Source organism: Macaca nemestrina, chromosome 6, assembly GCF_043159975.1.
Source record: "Macaca nemestrina isolate mMacNem1 chromosome 6, mMacNem.hap1, whole genome shotgun sequence".
NCBI lineage: Eukaryota > Metazoa > Chordata > Mammalia > Primates > Cercopithecidae > Macaca > Macaca nemestrina.
The window spans coordinates 30,132,908-30,158,230 of NC_092130.1; the positions used below are offsets into that span (position 1 = coordinate 30,132,908).

At 54.3% G+C, this 25,323-nt stretch overlaps 1 protein-coding gene across 1 annotated transcript in view; it reads left to right on the forward strand.

Annotated features, from left to right (window-relative positions):
* The window catches only part of LOC105466873 (platelet derived growth factor receptor beta), a 42,116-nt gene that overhangs the window by 6,037 nt on the left and 10,756 nt on the right, over positions 1-25,323 (forward strand). The window contains exons 2-13 of the mRNA XM_011716015.2: positions 12,821-12,866; positions 13,996-14,319; positions 14,857-15,123; positions 15,864-15,991; positions 16,110-16,284; positions 16,861-17,053; positions 17,706-17,821; positions 19,134-19,257; positions 19,828-20,039; positions 23,137-23,231; positions 24,206-24,338; positions 24,948-25,052. Coding sequence (XP_011714317.2) covers positions 12,827-12,866; positions 13,996-14,319; positions 14,857-15,123; positions 15,864-15,991; positions 16,110-16,284; positions 16,861-17,053; positions 17,706-17,821; positions 19,134-19,257; positions 19,828-20,039; positions 23,137-23,231; positions 24,206-24,338; positions 24,948-25,052 — 1,912 coding nt within the window. The 5' untranslated portion in view covers positions 12,821-12,826. The remainder of the gene's footprint in view (positions 1-12,820; positions 12,867-13,995; positions 14,320-14,856; positions 15,124-15,863; positions 15,992-16,109; positions 16,285-16,860; positions 17,054-17,705; positions 17,822-19,133; positions 19,258-19,827; positions 20,040-23,136; positions 23,232-24,205; positions 24,339-24,947; positions 25,053-25,323) is intronic.

Here is a 25,323-nt window from a genome sequence, read left to right on the forward strand (position 1 = left end):
TTCCCTTCTGAGAAGTGGAAACCCAAGGGCGGTGACACCACCAGCTTCTCCACTTCTGAGGCTGAGCCTCACTGGGTATAGGGTGGGGTGGGGTTTCCAGTTAGCCCTAGAGGGGCAAGGCTCAGCTTTCTAAACATGTCACAGAAGCCCTGGCCCCTCCTCACCCAGAGCATTGAAGGTGCAGGTGTGACCTGGTGGACTGTGGGTGGCTCCCATCTCACCTGTATTTGTGTCCTTATCAGTTTCCAACCCGGGGCCTATCTGCTGAATGGATAGTGAAATGGTCACTAGACAAATAAATGCATGTAGAGATGCATAAATGAATTGGTGGGTGGGTGGATGGATGGATGGATGGATGGATGGATGGATAAATGGATGGAGACAGACAGATGGCCTCCTCTTTAGTCCAGGGCACAGAGATGACTTCATGAGCACTCATCCTCCTGAGGGCCCCATGCTTAGAAGGGCCTGTGTTTGGTTTAATGCTCTGCAGTCATCATCTTGAAATTGTTAATAATTTTTAACAAAGAGCCCTGCATTTCCATTTCGTGCTTGCCCCACAAATTATGTAGCTGGTCCTGCCAGGGAGTTCAGCCTGGGTTTGGGACGGCTTCATCCCCAAAAGCAGCCTTGCTGCCTCCACTGTCCCCATCCTAATCCACAGCCTCCCACTAAATGACAGCCTGCTGGTGTCATCCTCCTGCATGGAGGCCCCCTCCCCACAGTGCCTGGAGTTACAGCATTGCCCTGCCCAGCCAGCAGCTGCTACCTGCCATCACTATCAATGCCTTGAAAAGTTGGTGCGTCCAGAGCAAATCCTCACACAGCACCACAGACCTTTCCTGAAGTCTCCCTGCCTCCTTCCCCGGCCATCACTTACCTGTTTGCTGAAGAGCCCCAGTTTCTAGCCCAACAGATCTCTCGCTGCCATTTCTCCCAGATGCCTTGCCATCTCTCACAGAGCCCTGGCAGTACCTTTCCCTGGCATCATCTGCCAAAAAACTCAAGAAACCCTGGAGGCCTAGCTCAAGGCCACCTCCCTCAGGAAGCCATACTCCATCTCCCCACTGGAGTAATCATATACTCGTATTAGTTACCATTTACTGGGCACCTATGATGTGCCAAGTGCTGTGCGTCATCATCTCTGCACCCCCCCAGCAATGTAAAAGGAGGTCTCCCATGCCATTTCCCAGGAAATTGAGACTCAGACAAGTTAAACTCAGAGAGGTCACCCAGTTACGAGGTGATAGAACTGGGACTTGGACCCAGAAGTAAGTGGCTTCCAGCTGGAACCACTGCTCCCAGCCTGGCAGGGCTCCCATGCCATTTCCCTGCCCTGGATGGCATCAGGCTCAGGCTGTTGACTTCAGAGTGCCGTATGTCTGTTCTGCCCTCACCAGCTCATCCCCATCACCTCCCTGGAAGGAAAGAGTCACCACTGCCTGCCCATGCCAGTTCCCTAGCCTAGTGAATTCTGTGTTATTAGGAGGCAGCCAAGGGCCCAGGACTGAAGAGCTGACCCTGCAGAGCCATTTAATCTCTCATACTGTGTATGCATTTGTTGAGCACCTACTGTAGGCCTAATCCCATATTAGGAACTTGGAGAGAGTCCAGACTGTTGTTAGGTAAATATCCTGATTTGTGGGAAGTCATATTAAAGGACTAAGACAAAGGTTCAGGAAAGAAGTAATTGACAGACAGTGGAGTGAAGGTTATTAGATGGGTCTCGCCCTAGGTTGGCCACCAAATCCCTGGGTGTGCTAGGATGAGACACTCCTCACTGAGCCTCAGTACACTGAAGAGGACTGTTGCTACTGATAGTACCAATAATCATAGCAGCTACCTCTTCCTGAGGAGGCTTTTTTGGGAGAGGCCTTCCTGCACCATCTCATTTATTACATGCATACCTTTGCTGAGAAGCCTAGTCCCGTGGAGTCTTGGCTGTGCGCGCAAGGCCGAGTGAGTGAGTGACTTCTCCCTTGAGTGAATGAATAATGATAATGTGGCCACCAACTTTGCAGAGGGCTGTGTGCCAGACCCTGTTCTAAGCATTTTGCTTGTGTTAACTCCTTCAATAGCCCTGGCAACCCAGTTATGAGCTGCGATCCACAGATGAGAAAACTGAGGCACAGAGGGGAGGTTAAGTGAATGACCGAAGACAGCGGTGGGAGGATGGATGCTGAGACAGTGAGCGGGTCAGTGAAACATGGGGGTTCTCTGCCCTCCTGCTCTGCTGCCCAGGAGGGCTCTGAGGGGAATCTCAATGTTCGGTAATTGGCACGGAGAAGTGAAGAGTTGACTCATTAGCTAGCTACCCCTCCCCTATTTGCAGGATCTGGGCCTGTGGGGGAAGGCTGTGCGCTGGTGGGTCAGTGTGAATGGCCCAAGGCCTGCCTGTCCCCTGCCCACTTGGCTCAGAGAACCCATTCTGTTTGCGGCCCCCACCCCAGCCCATGGCTGCTCCGGGCTGGCAGCAGCCAGGGGAACAGAAGGTTTGCTTGTCTGCGCCTGCCGCACCCCCCTCCTCAGTCTCAGCCTGGGACCCCTCTCAGGGGCTCCTTTGGCTGCCAGGGCCTGGCACTCTCTGTTGCCATGGCACCGGCCGGAGATGAGGCTCTGGGGGGTGGGAGTGGGGAGGGCAGCCGCAGGATGGTGGAGGCCTGGAACTCTGCAGCTACAGAGGCCCTGGCCCTCTGCAAACAGTGGAAGGGGATGCTGGGGCCCCCACAGGGGCGGGCCTGGACCCTGAGCACAGCAGGCCTGGGGCAGAGCCGGCCACACACCTGGGCTGATTGCCCGGATGCTCTGTCCCGCAGGAGCACTGCCCCTGCCAGAACCTGGCTTTCCTAAGCAAAGACCCCTCTCCTAGCCTTGTGTGCTGACCCTCGACATCTGCAGTGAAGTTGTGGAGTTCTATCCCTAGTCCTGAGTTCTATCTCTAGCTTGACTTTTAAATTATTGGTAACCCAGGGCCGGCCCCCTGCATACACTACTCCTCAGTCAGAGCAGAGGTGGACCCAGATCCCTGAGGACCTTCTCATCCCTGAGATCCTGGATTCCGTATGGACCCCATTAGAGGGAGAACGTTTCTCTGTGGACTGATGGACAGAACTGTTTCTGATCAGGAGACAGGCAGTCTGGCATGACGGGCAATAATTCAGGTTTTAGCAGTTGTGGTGACACGCACCTATAGTCCCAGCTACTCAGGAGGCTGAGGCAGGAGGATCGCTTGAGCCCAGGAGTTTGAGGCTGTAGTGAGCTGTGAGCTATGATCTGTGATCATGCCACCACGCTACTGTACTCCAGCCTGGGCAACAGAGCAAGACCCTGTCTCTAAAAAAGAAGAATATAGGCTTTGGAGCCAGGCTGGCCTGAGTTTGCATTCCAGTTCCTTTGCATCTTACTTGTTGTGTGATCTTGGGAAAGTTACCAAAAGTCTCTGAGACTCAGTATCCTCCTCTATAAAATGGGAATAATGAGTGTGCCCCCCTCACAGGGTGGTCGTGAGGATGAAGCAAAATCTCTACATCATCTCATTTAGCAGAGTGCCTGGCTCTAAATTAGTAGAGGCTTTTGTTTGTTTCCAGATTGGGGACGGGGATGAGAACAATAACTAGGAAGATGTCCTGTGTTTGGAGAGTGGGTGGTTGGTGGATAGAAGCAGGACCAATAAGCAGAGAATACAGTGAGATAAACTGTACTCAGTGTAATTAACAATTCTCAATAGTCTGGCCTCTGAAGATTCCAAGCTGGCTAAGAATGAAATGGGCCACAGGTGACGTGGTGAGATCCCTGTCATGGGAGGTGTGCAACTGCAGAGAAGGTGGGGGAGATGTGAATGGGGTAATGTACTAAGATTGTAGGACTCTGTGAAAAATGGTGTGACTGTTTCCCACTCAAACTGTCAGCTTCAGCTTTAGCCAGCTCAAAAGAGAGTATGAAAGAATGAAAGGAGAAGTCAGGACAAAGAAGGCGAAAGGATGAGGCTGACGACTTTATTTTTTATTTTATTTCTTGAGAGAGAGTTTCACTCTTGTTGCCCAGGCTGGAGTGCAGTGGCGCAATCTCGGGTTCAAACAATTCTCCTGCCTCAGCCTCCCGAGTAGCTGGGATTACAGGCGCACGCCACCATGCCCAGCTAATTAACTTTTTTTTTTTTTTTTTTTTTTTTTAATTTGAGCTTGTTCTGTGCCAGGTACCGGGCTGTCCTTTTTGCGGGGCTCCTCATCTTTGCCTCCTGCCACAGACGGGCTGTCACATGGGCATTGGGGCTGTGTGTTCTAGAGCCTGTCTGCCCAGGATTAAACACTGGAGCCACCACTGGCAAGCTGTTGGGCAAACAATGTAACCACTCTGTGCCTCAGTTTCCACATCTGTAAAATGAGGAAGCAGTACCGATATCATGGGATTGTTCTGAGGACTCGGTGAGATCACTCACATAAGGAGCTTAGCACAGATAGTGGGTGATAAGTACAGTGGGCCCTTGAACAACGAGGGGGCTAGGGACAACCGCCAACCGCAAAGTCGAAAATTCATGTATAGCTTTTGACTCCCCAGAAACTTCACTGCTAATAGCCAGCCTACTGTGGGCCTTACTGATAACATAAAGTCAATTAACACATATTTTGTCTGTTATGTATATTATATGCTGTGTTCTTATAGTAAAGTAAGCTAGAGAAAAGAAAATCACAAGGAAGAGAAAATACATTCAGTATTCATTGAGTGGAAGTAGATCACTGAAAAAGTGTTCACCCTCGTCTGCACGTTACGTAGGCTGAGGAGGAGGAGGAGGAGGAAGCGGAAGGGTTGGCCTTGCTCGCAGGGGTGGCAGAGGCAGAAGAGGTGGAGGAGGTGAAAGGGTGGGAAGGGTGTGAATGTTTCACATGTGTGAAAGTGGACCTGCACAGTTCAAACCTGTGTAGTTCATGGGTCAACTGTACGAAATCAGAGGTAGCTATTATTATTATTGTTATTTTTAAGGCTGCTAGAGGCCCAGATGGGGCCGGGGTGGGTGGGAGGACTCTGGGCCAGGAATCCATAGGGCCCTGGGGGTCGCCCTCAAGGCGCCGCAGGAGGCAGGAAGTGCTTGCTCTACAGCCGGTGGGCAGGGGTGTGCAGCAGGCCTCCCTCCCTCACTGACCTCCTTCTTAGGCTGCTTCCCAGCCTTCCTGGGGACGAAGGGCCCCTCCCTTGGGCCCCAGCAGCCGTGAGGCACACACTGAGTGCTTTCCCACGCATCGTTCCAAGTAGCCAGCCAGCATGGCTGCCCCTACCCCCAAGCACACCCACTCTGACGGGTGAGGGGGTGTTTACTGCAGGAGAGCGGGGCTCGGGCTGGGGGATCAGCCCGTTCTTTATCAGCCTGGCTCCGTTCCAGACAGATGTTTCATCTTATTTTGGACTTCCAGAAAATAGGTCATTTCTTTCCATTGTGTTCCCTGGGGAGGCCTCATGGGGAGAGGAGCACGAGTGAGTGACGAGTGTGAGGGCCTGGCTTGGGCCCTGGGGAGCTGTGGGGGCAGCCGCCTTCCTCCCTCAGTTGTGAGGGAGCTGTCAGGGCCAGGGCCGGAACGTTCTCAAAGGCTGGGTGGAGAAGCCAGTCTTTGCCTGAGGGGGATGGAGAGCAGAGGAGGGCTGGGAAGGTCACATAGGTGTTTCAGAAAGGTCCCTCTGGCTGGTGTGTGAGAACAGGTGGAGGGGACAGATTGGAGGTAAGGAGCTTAGCAGTGGGACAGCCAGAGGCAGCCGAGCCTGTGCTGGAGGGGTGGGTGCAGGGGGCTCAGCAGGCTTCCAGGGAACCAGCACTGTTCTGCCATCCAGTTGGGACTTCCAGAACAGCGGGAGCCCACACCAGGCCCCATCTTAGTCGATTTCTGCTGCTTTGTTCAGGGGACTTTGTATGTACCTGGAAACATAAAGAGGCCCCTGGGCCTGGAAGCAGCATGGCACAGAGAGTGGCTCCAAGACCGTGTGGCCTGTGCCAGGCTGTTCTCTCTCTGTAGCCCTCAGAGTGATCCCGAGGCTGGTGGCGAGGTTCATGGTGCAGGGGTGGAGCACTGAGCCTTCTCCAACTGGAAGTGGAGCGAGCATAGGATTGAATAGGGGCGGTGGGAACCTCTGCCACTTCCCCAGTTTCTCCCCTCCACCTGTAACTGTCTCCTCACCCTGTGATCCTGCTGTCTTACCTGGCTCCCAGGATGGGGCTCCCTGATGACATGACCTGATCACACCCACATCTCAGCCTGCTTGGAGACAGCCACATGGGCCAGACTCACCGTCAGGCCCAGGCTATGCTGCTATCCCTTTCTTACACTCTAGCTGCTGGCGGGAGGACTCCATCCCTGGCTCCAGATGCCTCTTGCCCCCACAGACTCCCAGGCCTGGAACTGGCAGCCTTCTCTGAGCTGAGTCATGACATGGGTCCCTCCCCAGCACCCCCACCCCGAGCCCAGCATTCCAACTCAGCACAGCTGCCTTCCCAGAGTGGAGCCCTGAGGGCCACAGCACGTCAGCCCTGAAAGTGCTCCCAAGACAATCTTGCCCACCCTTTTGCACAGATAAGGAAACTGAGGCTCAGAGAGGGTCAGGACTGTACAGTAGTCGCACTTAGCTGCAGTTTCACTTTCTGAAGTTTCAGTTACCCCAGATCAACTGTGGTCCAAAAACATTAAATGGAAAATTCCAGAAATAAACAACTTAAAAGCTTTAAATTTTGTGCTGTTCCGAGTAGTGTGATGAAATCCTGCACTGTCCTGTCTGTCCCGCCCAGGAGTGAATCATCCCTTTGTCCATATACACTACCCTCCTGTTAGTCATCAACAAAGTCCACTCCTGACATCCAGCCATCAACACCATCATGGCTCAGTGGTCCAGGATCACTTGGAGCAGATGACCTGATCCTTCTGATAATGTCTGGAGGTCAGTAGTAGCCTAACGCTTGTTCACAATGTCTACGCCATCACCTCACTTCATCTCATCATGTAGGCACCGTGTCATTCCACATCTTCACAAGAAGAAGAGTGATAGAGTACAGTAAGATATTTTAAGAAAGAGACCACAGTCACATGACTTTTATTAGAGTATATGGTCATCATTGTTCTATTTTATTATTAGTTATTGTTGTTCATCCCTTATTGTGCCTTATTTATAAATAAAATTTTATAATAGGTATGTATTTGTAGGGGGAAGAACATAGTATGTATAGGGTTTGATTTTATCCAAAGTTTCAGGCATCTACTGGGGCCTAGGAATGTATTCCCTGCAGATAGGGGGGACCACTATCCTATAAGTGGGTGTCACAACTGGGACTAGAGCCAGGTCTTCTTACTTCCCACTCCAACCCCCACTCCAAAGTCTGTCCCAGGCCTGTAAAGTGCCCCGGTACAGAGGACAGAAGACTGGACTGGGTCAGGAGCCTGGAGTCTTCGGCTCACTTCTCCCAACAACTTAGCAAATTACCTCCACTGAGTCTCAGTCGCCAATCCCTGCCTGGCTGGGCCCGTGCAGAGAAAGTGACTTTAAACAAAGGTCAATGTGTGGCAGGACAGAGGTGTGCTGTGGAAAGGGCAGGGGCAGCTGTAGCCTGAACCTTGGGGCCTTGAGCCATCAGCCTCACATCTTAGCAGGGGCTGGAGGCGGGGAGCTGTGCAGGCAGGTGAGCTTCAGCCCCACGGACCACCCAAGCCCATCTTGTCTAGGCCAAAACAATGGGCCCTCTTGCTTTCCTTCCCTAAGCCTCAGTTTCCCCACAAGCACAATCGAGCACAGGAAGGCAGTTAGATCAGATAGATGATCCCTGAGGGCTCTGGCGTGCTGACATTCCAAGACTCTGACCCCATAACCCCATGGCCAGGCCTCCTCCTCCCTCAGGCATTTGGTTTATTCAGAGCATCCCAGGCCTGAGACTGCCTGCCCCCAGCACCCCCGTCTCCCTGCAGCATGGCCCTCTCTCCCTCATCTCACTGCTATTTCTACCCGGCCTGTTCCCGGCCTCCAGACTGAGCATCCCACTGTCCCCTCAGTGCCCACAGATCCTATCCTAAACCTGCTCAGTCGCAGCTCTCACTCCTGCTCTTTGACCTTATTCTCATCTCAGAAAACGGCATCCTCCCCTCAGCACGTGCACGTGCACACACACACACACACACACACACTCCTGCCTCCCAGTATTCCAAGCCAGATACAGAGGTGCATACCTCCCTCTCCAGCCCCTCAATATTAAATCACCCAGTCCTGTCGATTCTCAGCTAAGTAACTCTCAAATCCATCTGTTTCTATCAGTCCCCACTGCCTTCTCTCCAGAGCCAACCAAACAGGCACGTTGGTCACAGAAGCGGTGGAGCTGGTGGCAGAGAGCACCGAGTCACACCATTTCACTTTAATCTCTGTTCTACCCCTTCTGACTCTGCATTCCTAGCCCAGTTATTAAATGCTCTCTGCCTCAGTTTCCCCACCTGTAAAATGGAAATGATCATTGTATCTACCTCATAGAGTTGACTGAGGATCAAGTGAACCAATACATGCCAAATGCTCAGAATGGTTCCTGGTGCAGTAACACGGGCTTTCTGGCTTGTCTGTTCATGCATATGGCTGCGTGTTCAGGTGAATTTGGGGTTCTATGTGCACACGTTCCATGCATGTTGTATGTGCTGCATACACATGTGAACTGTTGTACACGGGAGCATCTCCACGGGTGGTGGGCACAGTGGGAGCTGCACACATGTGTTTTGTGTGGGTGTACACATGTTTAGTGCCTGCATGAGGGCTTGGCACACACATGGTCTGTTGCCTACGTGTGTGTTTCAGAGGAGCGTGTGAGGAAGCGCGTAGGCAGGCATCTGTGCATCTGTACTGTGTGTATGTGCTCACCATGTGCAGGCTCCCCCCATCAACCCCGCAGCAATGCAAGGCCCCCTCCCTGGCCTGCCTGTGTCGTGGGAGCCTCAGGACCCTGAGGGAGGGAAGCTGTTGCTGGCGGATGTGGCCAAGATGGGCTGGATTTATTTAGATTAAGGCGGTGGGAAAGGAGTGGAGAATTGTATGTGCTGGGAGGAGGGAAGTCTGGGGCTCTGAGAATGACTCCCCAAGCAAGCTTGCTCTCCTGGACTTGGGGCACCCACTCCTCTCCCCTGGACTTGGGGTCCTTACTCAGCTCCTTTGGACTTGGGGCCCCCACTCTGCTCCCTTTTGACTTGGGGTTCCCAGTCTGATCCCCTGGACTTGGGGTCCTTATTCCACTCCCCTAGACTTGGGGCCCCCCACTCCTCTCCCCTGTACTTGGGGTTCCACTCTGTGCCCCTGGATTGGGGTCCTCACTCTGCTCCCCTGGGCTTAGGATCCTCACTCTGCTCCCCTAAGGGGGGTCCTTCTGAGTCGTGTGAGGAGCTGGCAGGACCTCCACTTTGGGCCTCTGAGCCTACAACCTAGCCAGAATAGGAGGAATCAGGAGGGGTTCCTGGCACACAGCACTCTCTTCATGGGCAAAAAGGGGACCCTTAGGGGTCCCCTCCCTCTCTCTGCTCTAGAGGCCTCCCTGGGCAGGAGAGTACAGCAGATGGGGGGAGTGCCTGCTCTCTGACTGTGACATCCAGGTTGTCCTAGGTGGCCCTTCCCTGCAGTACAGTCCTCCTAAAGAAAGGAAGTTGTCACAGGCAAACCCACTACCACCAAGTCAGCTGCCTGGGCCTCCCTGGGATTGGCTGGAACCAGAGCAGCCTCTGGGAAGCACAAAGAGGCCTAATGCATTGGGTGGACAATGGGGGGTGTCAGGGAGTCATCCAAGATGGCCTGGGAGGTCATGTCTGGGTGCCCTAAGCCCTACTCTGCCCTCCCTGGCCCTCTAGCCTCTTTTCCCTACCACTCTTTCCCGGCCACCTCCTGGGGTTCCACATCACCAGCGGAAAGTCCCCTGAAACACTGCTGTCTAACTCTTTTTATTTTTATTTATTTATTTTTTTGAGACAGAGTCTCACTCTGTCACCAGGCTGGAGTGCAGTGGCATGATCTCAGCTCACTGCAACCTCCACCTCCCAGGTTCAAGTGATTCTCCTGCCTCGGCCTCCCGAGTAGCTGGGACTACAGGCACGCGCCACCATGCCCAGCTAATTTTTGTATTTTTAGTAGAGATGGGGTTTCACCAAGTTGGCTAGGATGGTCTCGATCTTTCGACCTTGCGATCCGCCCGCCTCAGCCTCCCAAAGTGCTGGGATTACAGGCGTGAGCCACCGCGCCCAGCCTGTTGTCTAACTCTTAATTGAGAGGGAAACAACTTGTCAAAGCCCACACAGCAAGTCTGTGGCTGAATAGTCACGGAAATTCCATCCGTGGAGCGAGAGGGCTGGTGGATTCTCACGTGACTCTAGCCTCAGGAACGTAACCCCCTCCTGCTTACTAGCCCCCACCACCTCAAAACACCCCAGTACGATTCATGGTGACTAGAATCTTCTCTTTGGCCAGTCAAAAAGGCAGAGCTTCACCATGGGGACCGCTCTTTGAAATGACACCTGCCAACCTCTCTGTATGGATGGGGAAGCAGAGTCCAGAGAGGCTGGAGACTCGCTCAGTCTCATAGTGGGTCCCAGGGCGCTTAGGAGGGGAGCTGATTGCTCTATTCACAGTGAAGCCAGTCCGAGATCCCTGGTGTGCCTACACCCTCCCTACAGCATCCACACTGCCTGCCTGTCCCCTCCCCACAGCTTGAATCTGCCTTTTTGCTGTGCGACTGGGGCATGCTTCTGTCCTTCTCTGGGCCTCTGCTGCCCATTCAAAAAGCATCCCCCCTAGCTCAAAGTCTCTAAGCTACCCCCAGCCCCAGGCCCAGCAGGAGGGATTCTGAAGGGGAGAGGATAGAGTACCACATGGGAGCAGGGTCGGGGGCTGCATGCCATGAAGGCCCAGCCCACATGGCCAGCCCAGACTTCCAGAGCCAGGCCAGCCCCGCTGCAGTGACCTCCCTTCTCCTGGCCAGCCGGCCAAATTCCTCCTTTAGAATAATAAACAGTGTGGCCAGCCAGGGAGACTGGGAGAGGAGGGGCAGGGAGGCTGAAGTGACCCCCTCCCCCAGCCTCGGCTGCTAATGATTTTCTTTGGCTGAGATCTCTAGCAGGAAGGGGGCAGCCAGAGGGGCACCGATGGAGGGGCAGATGGGCCTCTGTGGGGGCTGCTGGCTCCGCCTTGGCGCTGCTCCCTCCTGACCAAGGAGGCCTAGCATCCAGCTGGAGGGGCTGGGGCAGAGGGATGGTGGGGAGCAGAGGCTGGAGGGGGCGTCAGAAGGGCTGGGCTTTGAGTCAGGAGCAGATCAGAGAGGGGGGAGGAAGAAATAAGGAGACCTTCAGGCAGGCAGTCCGAAAGGGAGCGGGGAAGAGAAGAGCTGATTTGCTCAGACTGTTTCATGGGGTGTTGGGCAGAGCTAAGGTTGGGGGTCCATAGGCTGGGGGAGCCTTGCCTCTGTCCCACCCCTGACATGTGAATGCCGCCCTGGTAGGTATGGCACTCACCATCATCCACTTCCAGAGCTGGGGACTTAGGCCACAGGGAGAGTGATGGTACAAGAGGTGGCGTGCTGGGGCCTGAACCCGGTCCGCAGCCCTAAACTGAAAACTAAAAGGGATGAGATGGGGAGGCGGGGGCAAGCTGGGCATGGCCTTCAGAGGCAGGATAGGCCGGGCAGCCCCACAGCCAGAGGAGGCTCCTTGTTGCCTCGTCACGTCATCACCTCCCAAAGCTCATGCTCTGCGACCCCCCATCATCTGGCCTCCTTCCTGCCAATGCTACAGGCAGACTTTGGCATACCTGGCTCCTGGTGGTCTCTTGGGACCCGAGGTGTGTCTTCCAAGATAGAGGAGAGCAAGGGCTGCCCCCATTCAGTCTGTCTCTGTCTTTGTCTCTTAGTGCCTCTGTCTTAGTGTTTCTCTTAGTGCTTCTGTCTCTTAGTGCCTCTGGTGCTGTCTCTCTGGACACCTCTTCTCTGTCTCTGTGTCTTTGTCTCTTTCTGCTTCTATCATTTCAGGTCTTTCTCTGTCTCTCTCTCAGACAGGCTCTGCTGTGGAATCTTGGGCAAATTTCTCACCTTCTCAGAGCCTCAGTTTCTCCATCTGCACCCTGAGAGTGGAGGTGGGGAGCCTGGCTTCACTGGTCTCCAAGGACCTATGAGGCCTGGCTGCTCGAGGGTACCTCTCCTGGGCCCAGCCCCTAGCCACTCTCCCCTGGGCCTCCCTATATGCTCTGAGCTGAGTAAAGGGGTCCAGGCCCACCTCCCACATTCCACAGCCCCGGCTCCCCCGCTTCCCTTCCCACAGCCCACAGCCTCCTCCGTTTCCTGTTGTGCTTGTGGAGCTGCGGGAGTTCTCTGGGTTCTGGCCTCCCCCCTCCTCCTCCCAGGCCTTTCATCACACTTTCCCAAATATTTGTCCTGGCAGATAAGAGCCTGGTATTGGAACTGTCACCCGGAGGACAGGCTGTCAGAGCTGGCAGGCCGCTGGACACCATCCAGCCCAACTTCCCCTCCCTCACTGTACAGAGGGGGAAACTAAGGCCCAGAGAGAGGCTGGGGATGCAGCCGGGGCCACATGAGAGTCACAACCAGAGCCAAAGCAAGGGCCAGGCCCCCTAAGGCTGAATCTGGGGTGGAGAGGAGAGGGTCTGTGGTCTTGAGTGCCCTTTCAGGCTTGGAACGTGGTGGCTTTTGACTTCAGCCCCTCGGACATGAAGGCTGGGTGGCCCAAGCTGGGGCTCATTCTGCAGGAGCCAGGTGGTGAGATAGCTCCTGGCGCTGCCTCCATCTGCCCTGGGCCAGGTGTTAAACTCCTCTTTAACTCTGCAGGACACCATGCGGCTTCCGGGTGCGATGCCAGCTCTGGCCCTCAAAGGTAGGTAGATGGGAGATAAGGTAGGGGAGCTGGGGGGGCTGCGGAGTGGAACCCTGGAGCTGGCAGGGGTGACGTGTGCTGGTGGCAGGGCGTGAAGCACCAGGCACACTGCCCTGCTCTTCGGCTTTAGTTTCCGGGATTTCCAGTGGGCTCTGTGGAGGCCTCCAGCTGCCAGCCCTTCAGTTCAGAAAGCGTCAGTGGCCCCTGCTTGTCCAGAACCATCAACTCACATCCTTTGATTGGTCCTCCAGACCCCATCCTACCTTCTGGCACACACCCCTGGCCTCCTGGCCTCGGTCTGGTAGATCCGCGGCACCCGGCTTGGACCCCTCATTAGCTGGGAGCTTCCAAGTCCCTGCTGGGCTTCTCAGCACACCCCACCCCTCAGTCCTGTCCGTTAACATGTCTTCGGCTCTGCAGGGGCTGAGTGGCTGACCCAGAAATTAATGACCAGCCAGCAGCCTGCCCGGCAGCTGGCTGTCAGATGGACTGGCTGCCTGACTGCCCACCTCCCCTCCTGATCTTTATCACCAGGGGGCATGGAGGGTGTGGCCTGCAAAATCCTTGTTCAGGGGATGTCATGGTGGGAAACCAATCACTTGACACACGCATACCCCCAAACCCAGGCCCCTCCAGCCCAGAGGGGCCTCAGCATCTTTCCTGCCCCCACTCTGAGCTACCTGAGCCCCTCCCTCCCATCCCTCTCCCACCCAGAGGCACCGCTGGGCCTTGGGCAGAACCTGGGCAGTCGGGGGAGGGGGCGGGGAGCTGTAGGGAAGAGGCTCACAAAGTGACCTGGGAAGCAATGCAGGAACTAGAGGCCAGGGAATTGCTTCCCGAGGATTTCCTGGCCCCTTCTGGTGCCTACTGCCTACACACAGCACTGCTGAAGGATTTAGAGGCTGGGGTCTAAAGGGACTGACATAGGCAGTCTGGAGGAATCCCTGGGGCCCTGAAGCTGGGTGAGTGATCCTCAGAGCCGTGGCTGGAGAGCCCCAGTCTGTCAGATAAAGGAGCTGTGCTCCTCAAGGACTTGAGGGCTGTGCATATGTGGCCTCCTCACAGGCTCAGCCCTGCGAGAGGTGCTGAGGCCCCTGTGCCCTGATGTCTGATACCTCCTCTCCCAAAGGCCAGCTGCTGTTGCTGCCCCTGCTGTTACTGCTGGAACCGCAGGTCTCTCAGGGCCTGGTCATCACACCCCCGGGGCCAGAGCTTATCCTCAATGTCTCCAGCAACTTTGTTCTGACCTGCTCGGGTTCAGCTCCCGTGGTGTGGGAGCGGATGTCCCAGGAGCTCCCACAGGAAATGGCCAAGGCCCAGGACAATACCTTCTCCAGTGTGCTGACACTGACCAACCTCACTGGGCTAGACACGGGAGAATACTTTTGCACCTACAATGACTCCCGTGGACTGGAGCCTGATGAGCGGAAACGGCTCTACATCTTTGTGCCAGGTAAGGGTCCCCAGGCTGTGTGCCCACTCCTTACCCCTTTTTCAACTGGAGGCACCAGGGGAAGTCCAGAGAGTGCTTTAGTTTGTTGTCAAATGCAGCCATCCTAGAAAAGCAGGCAATCATGGAACCAGCCTGGCTCAGTCCGGCAGTGTATTCGCCCCCACTTCTTGGTCTGGATGATCTGCCTGCTCCCTGCCAGTCACCCCATTCCTGCCTCCCAAGAACTCTATATTCTCAGCTGCTTCCAATCTGCTCCCTCTTGACCCCACATCCCGTCTTCCCCATTCTCCAAGCTCCAGATATCAGCTGCATTTCAACTTGTGACTTGCCTTCTTTCTTACCCTGGCGCTGTCAATATCAAACATTAGAGCTGGAAGAGACCAGCTCTAACATTTGATTTATGCTCCTCTGGGAGTATCCCTATTCTGTAACGGGGCGACAGAGGGCCAGAGACAGCAAATGACTTGCCACACAGCAATTCAAGGGATGGCCAGAGACCCGGTTTCCCTGACTCATTCATGGCTCCACTCCTGGCAGATCCCACCGTGGGCTTCCTCCCTAATGACGCTGAGGAACTATTCATCTTTCTTACGGAAATAACTGAGATCACCATTCCATGCCGAGTAACAGACCCACAACTGGTGGTGACACTGCACGAGAAGAAAGGGGACATTGCACTGCCTGTCCCCTACGATCACCAGCGTGGCTTTTCTGGTATCTTTGAGGACAGAAGCTACATCTGCAAAACCACCATTGGGGACAGGGAGGTGGATTCCGACGCCTACTATGTCTACAGACTCCAGGGTGAGCCCCCTTTCTGGCCTGATGCTCAGCCCAGGCAAGTATAACCCTCCACAGAGCAATAGCCCTTTACAGTTTACAAAGTGTGAGACTCCACTTCCCAGTGGATTCTCACCACAGCCTTGGAAGGGAGATAGTGTTTTCCCCATGTTACAGATGAGGAAACTCACGCGCAGAGAGAGGATGGAGTTTGTCCTCTGTCGCAGAATTCGATAGCGGCAGAGCTGGCCTATGTAACATGGTTGGTGAGGGCACGAGCTTCTGAGCCAGCTGGGTCGAAATCCCAGCTTTGCTATTTCCCGTCTGAGTAAGTTTACACAAAGCACGTAATCTCTCTGAGCCTGCTTCCCCTCTTGTAACGTGGGTATAATAATGACTGCCTACCTCATAGGAACATTGTGAAGATTAAATACAATAAAAGATGGAGAGTACCTGGCACATGGTATGTGCTCAATACATTTCTCCTGTACGTAGATCTCCAGAGTGTACTTTGATTTCCAGTCTGTTATCCCTTCTAGAATGTCAGCTCCACAAGAACAGAGATTTTGTCCATTTTGTTCACTACTGTTGCCCCAGTGTCCAGAATAGTACTTAGCATGTAGTAGGTATTCAGTAAATATTTGTTGAATGAATGAATCTTCTACATCAGTCATCCTTTCCCTCTCTAGCCCCTACCCTATCCCCAAGCTGAAGTGGTGGCTGGTGGTGACTTCCCCAGCCCTAAGCCAATCTCTTTCCACCAGTGTCATCCATCAACGTCTCCGTGAATGCAGTGCAGACGGTGGTCCGCCAGGGTGAGAACATTACCCTCATGTGCATTGTGATCGGGAATGAGGTGGTCAACTTCGAGTGGACGTACCCCCGCAAAGAAGTAATGGGGGCCAGGCAGGGGTTGGAGGGGGGGCCAGGCAGGGGTGAATATCTGAACTGCAAACTGATTTCCCCTGGCCCCTCCTGATTTGGGGGGCCTGCCCAACCTGTCGCTGCAGAGTGGGCAGCTGGTGGAGCCGGTGACCGACTTCCTCTTGGATATGCCTTACCACATCCGCTCCATCCTGCACATCCCCAGTGCCGAGTTAGAAGACTCGGGGACCTACACCTGCAATGTGACAGAGAGTGTGAATGACCATCAGGATGAAAAGGCCATCAACATCACTGTGGTTGGTGCGTGCCTTGGGCTCAGCCCAACCCCCAGTCTGAGCTGGACCCACCGCCTGTCACAGCCCCGGGATATAGTCAGCCACACTCCAGTGCAGCCCTAGCTAGCCTCTGTGCCAACCAAAACCCCAATACCAAGACAAACCCAAACCAAAATGCAGTGTCAACCCCAAATCCAACCCTATCTCAACCTAGACTTTCTGACTAGCCAGAGCCCCAGCCCCAACCTGACTTCCAAGCCCAACTGCCATCCCAGGTCCAGGAAGCCCCATCCCCAAATTCAACCTTACCACTAGTTCAACTTTATCACTAGTCCCAGAATCAGCCACATTACTGACCCAGAACAGAGAACTGTTAGTACAACTCTGGTCCCTACCTGGGAGCCAGCCCCGACATCCACATCAGCCCCAAATTCAGCCCCTTCTCCAGGCCCCGTCCCCAGCCCAATTTCAACCTCAGCTCGGGGAACTTCATGGCCAGCAGGGTCCGTAGGCCTGAAGCCCCGCCTCACAGGCTGGCCTCTTTTGGGATTCAGTTGGTGCCCTGCCCCAAGGGCCCGCCCCTGATGGTCACCCCTTGCAGAGAGTGGCTACGTGCGGCTCCTGGGAGAGGTGGGAGCACTACAATTTGCTGAGCTGCACCGGAGCCGGACACTGCAGGTAGTGTTCGAGGCCTACCCACCGCCCACCGTCCTGTGGTTCAAAGACAACCGCACCTTGGGCGACTCCAGCGCAGGCGAGATCGCCCTGTCCACGCGCAACGTGTCAGAGACCAGGTGAGCAGCTCGCTCTCCCACCCCATTCTTGAAGTTATTTTTCTTTGCAGCCACCAGGCAGCCCTTGGCTTTCAGCCACAAACCTAGGCCCAACTTTCTGAGAGCATGTTACGTGCCAGGTGCTGGGGATGCTGCAGCGACCAGAGCTGCCAGTTCATCCCTCCTAGAGCTCCTAGTCTAGTGGAGGAAACAGACGCCGGTCAGATGATCACCCAGATGTTTAGTTGTGCTTATGATGGGTGGGGCCAGCAGTAGCAGCTAAGAAGTAAACAGGCAGATGACTGGGGAAGAGGGTGCCAGGCAGACCATTCATGGCCTGTGGTATCCCTGAGGCTAGAGATTGCCTGGCCGATAGACTGTGACAGGTTAGGATGGAGCAGTGTCCACCTGTCTGAAGGGGAGAGAAATAGGACTTTCCCTTCAATGCTCCCCACCCCCACCCACAGTCCATCTCAACCCTCCCTCTTGGCTTAGGGGAACTGCCTATGGGTGAGGATTTATGAGACCGGGTTTGAGTCCCGGCTCTGCTACCAATGCCTAGATGACCTTGGCAAGCTCTTCCGCTCCCTGGTCCTTGTTCCTGTTTATACCAGGAGGGTGGGGAGAACTGTAAGAGGCCTTCTGACTGACAGCTGCCTTTCCTGCTCCCCAGGTATGTGTCAGAGCTGACACTCGTTCGGGTGAAGGTGGCAGAGGCTGGCCACTACACCATGCGGGCCTTCCATGAGGACGCTGAGGTCCAGCTCTCCTTCCAGCTACAGATCAATGGTGATGAGCACGCCCCTCCCCATGTCCCTTCTGCTTCCCCTCCCTGCTCCCATTCCCTCTCCCTTCCTGCACTGTCCACCCACTCTTAGGAGGGTGGGAGAGGGACCCTGGAACTCAGGAGATGAATTCTAAGCCACTGACCCACTGCCGTGTGAACCTGGCCTCTGGGCCTCAGTTTCCCCAGCTGTATAAGGAGGCCACTGGGCTAGATGGGTGTTTCCAAAACTTCAGGCGCTTAGGTACCAAGGCCATGATGTTTCCTTCTTACATTCCACTTATACTGTACTATTAACTCAGTAGGTATTTACTGAGCAACTACCACATGCCTGTCTGTTCAAGGTTCTTGAACTTCCCTGCCTGCCTTTGTGCAGCTTGCATCCGAGTAGGGGAAGACAAACACTAACAGCAGGGAGGCAAACTCCAGCAAATTACATAGGTTAGAAGGTAACTAACACTGTGGGAGAGGAAAAACAGGGGCCGGGTAGGGAAGATTGAGAGTGGGGCACAAAGTAATGGTGAGAGTTGCACATTTGATACAGTGATCAGAGCTGAGGAAGTGACATTTGCATGAAGACTTGAAGAAGGTGAGGACATTAGCTCAATGGATATTTGAGGAAAGGGTACCTCAGGCAGCGCAAAGGCCAGAGAAGTCGCTGAAAGGCCTGTGTGGTGGGAACAGGACTGGTGAGGAGAGAGGTGGGAGATGAAGTCGGAATGGGGATAGGGCAGTGGGGGCTGGGAGAAGGGCAAATCGAATAGGTCTTTGCGGGCCTGTTCCAGACTTTGGCTTTTACTATGACTGAAATGAAGAGCCATGGCAGGGTTTTGAGCAGAGGAATGATATGATAATGACTTAATGTTTTGTCAATTAACTTTCTAAAAATAAATTTATTTTGAAAGACAAAATGTAACCTTTCTATTGTAGGTGGAAAATTGGCATCTTATATCATAAATATAAAGCAACCCCTAAAATAAACTCAGAGAAGATCAAACAATGCTATTAAATGCTGGCTTCATGAGCTTGGTGGCCCAGGGCTCTGAGCTTGAGGCCTAGGCTCCCTTTGTTAAAAGGGAAGATTAGCAAGTCTCAGAGAGGTGTTAAAGACAGACTAGCACCCTGCTGAGGCGTTCCCTTTGAAGTACCCAGAAGCGAACCCATTGATTTTCACACTGATTCCTGGTATTTAATGTTCACCTGCAGTCTACATCCCTCCTCCCACAAGAGGGACTCTGAGTCAGGTCCTCCCCGAGGACCTGTCCTGTTAACTGTCCTGACTCTCCCGCCTCCTGACCCAGTGCCCTCTCCATGCAGTCCCTGTCCGCGTGCTGGAGCTAAGTGAGAGCCACCCAGACAGCGGGGAACAGACAGTCCGCTGTCGTGGCCGGGGCATGCCCCAGCCGAACATCATCTGGTCTGCCTGCAGAGACCTCAAAAGGTGAGCAGACCCGGGCGTCAGTCGCCCAGGGTCCCCCAGCTGGCTAGAAAAAACTCGTGAAGGTTATCTAGTCCCGCCCGTTCTTCATGGCATATTGTTACAGGCATAGCGTTGCATCGTAGGAGGACAGGTCACCGCCTCCTTGGTCCTACTCTGTATGACCTAAGTGATCGCTTTTCCTTACCTTTACCCCTGGGCAGTTTGGCCTAGCAAAGTGTGGGGTCTGAGCCCCAGAGACCTCACCGGCCCTGTAGATCAGTTCTGCACTCCTGGCCAGGCTGATTCTAATGTAGTGGACAGAGGCCGGATTCAGTGCAGGTTCTGCCTCTACCCCATACACTGTGTGACCCCGAGGGTCAAGTAAGAATGGATTTTGCAATCAGCACTGTCAGTTCTGGGCTGGGAGCACCCCCTGCTGACCAGTAGAGGGAGCACAGGAGGAGCCCGCTCGGAACCAGGCAGTGGGACAGAGGAACTGGACACGTCTGCCTCCTTCCACCAGTTTCTCCTTAGTTTCCCTGTCTGCAAGGGGAAGGGGCTGGCAGGCAACCCTACCGGCTCTCCTGGCAGGTGTCCACGCGAGCTGCCGCCCATGCTGCTGGGGAACAGTTCTGAAGAGGAGAGCCAGCTGGAGACGAACGTGACATACTGGGAGGAGGAGCAGGAGTTTGAGGTGGTGAGCACACTGCGTCTGCAGCACGTGGATCGGCCACTGTCGGTGCGCTGCACGCTGCGCAACGCTGTGGGCCAGGACATGCAGGAGGTCATCGTGGTGCCACACTGTGAGTCCCCAGCCTCTGTGGCCCCTGATGATTCCAACCCCTACCTTAACTCTGCCTAATTGGTGCTGTGCCCATGTACCCACAGCAGCCAAAGGAGTTAGCATGCCCAGGGCAAACAGGAGCGTCGTGAAACCCTGCCGTGTACATGCATAGGAACATGTTCCAGCATACACAATATGGGTACACATGCATACAAACACAAGTCTATAAACCATGGATATGAATAGCACTATGCCCTTCAGTGTGGTGTACATATACTTTATGTATGTCGGAAGCCATGTAATGTGCATGCCTGTTCCTTGAACACAGGTGCAAATCCTCTGTGTGTAGATATGTAAATCGTGTACTGAAGAATGCCCAATCCCCAGTCACTCCTGTAAAGCTAGAGTGTATGTGTATAAGCATACACGTGTGCACTATGCCTGTCCATGTGTGTAAACCCACCACATGTTCGTAAGCCATGTACATGAGCGTGCCTAATCCCCAGACATCTGTTTAAACCCACAGTGTATGTCTGTATGCATGTACCTGTGGGTACACAATTCCTATACATGTGTACAAGCAATGCGTGTACAATTCCTTTGCATGCATGCAAACTGGCATAGTGCATGTCTGTAAGCATATAATTGGAGCACACCTTTCTAGGAAAGTGTACAAGCATAATTCCCGTACACATATGCCTGCTGTACAATGTACCTCTGTTAGCAGGTACACATACATGTGTTATTTCTGCACATATGAACAATGCCTACTAGTGTCTTGATGCTTTTGTGTATTTACCTGCCCCTCCTTATGCATACATGCACCTGTATGCATGTGCTTCATTTATTCATATTTCTTCTTCATTCAGTAAATATGAGGACCCAACTTCTCATTGAAGTATAAAGGTCAAAGGGTTCAACCCTGCCCGGACCTCCCAGTACCCATAGTCCAGAGAGAGAAGGCAGACAAGGAACTTGGCAATTTCCCCCAGGATCACCACATTAGGGGCAAAGCCTAGAGGGAGAAGGGGTCCCATGCCCAGCTATGGGATCCAGGAAAGTATTCTAGAAAAGGGACCTTTAGGTCAAAACCTAAAAAATGACTAGGAGTTAGCCTGGTGTGGAATGGTGTCCCAGTCAGAGGGAATGGCCTGTGTAAAAGCCCAGAGGCAAAATGAGTTCCTAGAAATGAAAGGAATTCAACTCAATCTGGCTGGAGGATCGAGTGTGTGGATACTTAGGGGCTGGAAGGGCGGCAGATAAAGGGGAAGGGAGTGCTGTGGGATGGAGCTACAGGGGTCGGCAGATCTAGAGCAGGCAGGGCTCCAAAGGCCATGCGAGGCATTTTGGTTTCTGTGTATGCAGGTCCTTGGGCGTGTTCCTGCACGTGCCTGTCTAGGGCTGCCTCCTGTCCCCTGCCCTGTGGTGGATGGGTGGGCTTCTTTCATCCCCTCATTTCACCTATGCTTCCACACATGCATACACATTCTCTGAGCAAGTATGTATCTGGGCAGACAGTGTGGACAGCCTGAGTGGAAGACCAACTCTGAGCCAAGGCAGATGTGACACTTTTGTGTGACTAAAGCCTGAGCGGGAAGCTGAGCACCAGCCCACAGGGCCTGGGACGGCTGCAAGAGGGCTCCTTCATGCCTCCAGCGATGGTTGCCTAGAAGATGCAGGCTTCCTTCCCAGGACCGAGATGTGTGATGAGTGGGAGGAGGGAGGAGAAGAGGGATGTTGGTCTGGGGCCTTGAGGAGGAAGGCATGGAGAGAATGGATAAGGGTGAGAGATGAAGTGGAGCGGGAAGAGGTAGAGTCATGAAGCCTCTGCCTTATGTGCCATTTTAGGATTTTGGCCTTTTTCCTTTACTGATAACATGGTGAAGCATCCAAATTTTGTTTGTTTGTTTGTTTTTGAGACAGAGTCTCACTCTGTTGCCCAGGCTGGAGTGCAGTGGTGCGATCTCGGTTCACTGCAAGCTCCACCCCCAGGTTCAAACAATTCTCCTGCTTCAGCCTCCTGAATAGCTGGGATTACAGGAGTCCACCACCATGCCCAGCTATTTTTTGCATTTTTAGTAGAGACGGTGTTTCACCATATTGGCCAGGCTGGTCCTGACTTCGTGATCCGCCCTCCTAGGACTCCCAAAGTGCTGGGATTACAGGCATGAGCCACTGCGCCCAGCCTGCATCCAAATATTTTAAGCATAAGAATGGCATTCACTTAGTAATTCAACAAATAGTACCAGGTACCTACCATGTGCCAGGTGTGGTTTTAGGGACTGAGGTTATAGCAATGGATGGGGAGGAGGAAGTGGGACAGGACTCCCTGGGGTGCAAAGAAGCACAGATTGGGGACAGAAGAGGAGGGAATAAGTTCCATGGGACATCATGGGTGGCCAGCGGGGCAGGGTAGGGGAGAGGCGGATCTGGCGGGGGTGGATGGGGAGAGTGGGAAGCACAGCAAAGAGGCCGAGGCCTTGAGGGTGGAGGAGACTCGAGGCTTGTAAGGGCCAGTGTGAGCCCCACTTTGTAACTACCGTCACCACCCCAACCCCAACTGGGCCCTTTGGGTGGAGTGGAGAGGAGGCAGCCTCCATGCTGAGGTCTGGATTCATCAGGCTGGGGGTCTCAGCCATTGCTCCGTCAGTGGCCACTCACTCCGTCCACCGGCCACTCGGTCAGGCATAGAGTCTGACCAAGCTGTAGCAGCCCCAGCAAGGGTGTGGACTCAGAGGAGAGGTAAGCCGAAACCCAGCCCTCGGGGGCTCCAGGGCTAATGGGAGGTCCAGGCAATGGACTGGAACCCAGAACAGGATTTGTAGCCCGTCTAGAGTTCTGGCAGCAAGGCCAGACTGACTGGCAGTGCTGAAGGGATGTGGAGGCCAGCAGTGATCTGAGTGGGGGTAGTTACTGAGGGGATGGGGTATTTACAGGACAGTCTGAACGTGCAGCCTAGAGCGAGAGGCTGAGGGTCTGACACCGCAGGCTAATGGGGAGGTGGGTGCTTCTATTCTGCACAGGATGTGTACGGAGGGATCTGTGATGCCAGAGATGGGGTCAGGGGAGGGCAGCTGCCCAGTTTGCTCATGGCCTGCTCTCATCTCTGCCTCCAGCTTTGCCCTTCAAGGCGGTGGTGATCTCAGCCATCCTGGCCCTGGTGGTCCTCACCATCATCTCCCTTATCATCCTCATCATGCTTTGGCAGAAGGTAAGCCCCTCCCTGGCCTAATGGGTGAAGACTGGCACATCACTATTTTGCATGAATTCCACCCCTCTGCCCTCCTTGAATGCTGCGTGATCTGGCCACACGCAGGGCTCAGCATGGAACTCAGGTGGGAACTTATGTAGAGTGATGCTGGCTGTCTGAGCTTCCTCTACCCCCAGCAGTCTGGGCCAACCTGAGCCGGGCCTAAGCTATCCAGGATTCTCTTCCCCTACTGTGTCACTAAGTCCCCAGGTCCTGCTGAGGCACCATTCCTCTCATCCTAGCCATGGAGCATGGGACCTTTGTGGTGGACTGCATGGGCTCCAGGATTTTTCCAGCTCTCACCCATGGAGACCCCGTGATTCTACTGAAATGCATTCTGATCGTGTTAGTCTGTAATTTCAGTGTTCTACTCTGAGATTTCACCATTCTGTGATTCCAACATTTTAAGCTTCCTGAATCAGGATTGCAGCACCTCATGATCCCATCATTCTAAAATTCCAGCCCTGTGGTTCCAACACCCTAAGATGTCAACATTCTAAGCTTACATCTTTCTGACTCACCCAGCATGGGGAGGGCATCCGCATCCAGCCGAGTGCCCTACCTGGTGTCACTTTCTGGGGTCACCTGCTCCACCACTTCCATCTGAGGAGCAGCTAAGGCTGGGAGAGAAGCTGGAGAGGAGGTTCTCATGAGCCAGGCCCTCAGCTGCCAGTTGCTCCTCAGTCTGCCAAGTTCTGAAGCCTCCTCTGGGACCCCTTGGTCCCTGTTCCCTCCGAGCCCATGAAGACCTTGGCTCAGTTGAGCACTTGCTGTGTGATTTCAAATATTCCCCTGCTCCTCTCTGGGCCTCAGGGTCCCCTGCCCCTCTCTGGGCCTCAGGGTCCCCTGCCCCATGTGTCCTAGATGGATGGACCTAATGGGCCTCAAGGCCCGAGGCCCCCTCTGATAACTAATTCCTGGGGTTGGGCCTCCAGAAGCCACGTTACGAGATCCGATGGAAGGTGATTGAGTCTGTGAGCTCTGATGGCCATGAGTACATCTACGTGGACCCCATGCAGCTGCCCTATGACTCCACGTGGGAGCTGCCGCGGGACCAGCTTGTGCTGGGTCAGTCCTGGGAGGCCTCAGGTGGCAGTGTGGGGACTCAAGATGGGTGGGAAGACTCTCTGAGGTCTGGTCCCAGCCTTGTCATGACTAGCTATGAGACCTAGGGCTGGTGTCTTGCCTTCTCTGGTCCTCTGTCTCCTGCTATGTACAGTGAGGACAAGACAATCCCCCAGGAACTGCCTAGCATTGAGATTCTATGATCCTGTGACCCCGTGAGACGGGGCCCCTATGTGACAAAAGTGGAAGAATTGAGGACAGGCTGAGTGGCAGGCCGGGTCTGGCTGGGGAAGCTGAGGGGGTACAGAGGAGCGTGCTTCCTTGGGGAGGGAAGAAACTTTCCAGAGATTAAAGATGGGGCAGAAAGCAGGCAGGACTTAGATGAGATGCCAGGAAAGACAGGGAGGCATTGTGGTTGCAGGAGTGTGTTTAGGGAATACCCTGAGTCCAAGGTGGTTTAAGTAATGTCTAGGTTGACCTAAGAGAGTGGCTCTCTCCCCTCACTGGGCAGGAAGGGTGGCAGTGGGGCGGGGGGTCGGGGGGAAGGGGGCAGCGGGGGGAGCGGTGCAGCTTCCTGATAGGCCAGGAGCTGAGGGATCATCTCTTCACCAGGACGCACCCTCGGCTCTGGGGCCTTTGGGCAGGTGGTGGAGGCCACGGCTCATGGCCTGAGCCATTCTCAGGCCACGATGAAAGTGGCCGTCAAGATGCTTAAATGTGAGTAGTCCTTGGAGCCCTCCACATCTGGGCCTTCACCTCTCCCTGCCCCTCCCCACACACTTAGCCTCTCCCAGGGTGGCCTGATGCTGATTAGCAGGCACAAGAGGGGCCGTCACACTGCAGCAGGCGCTTCTCCCGAGTCTGGTTTGGGAAAGAGGGTTCCTCACCCTGGCCTCCTTGGCCTGCCTCCCCCTACCCTGGCCTCTTCCCCTCCTCACAGTGTGGGTGCTCACCCCCCGCCAGGCTGCATGAGTCTTGCAGCACAGGG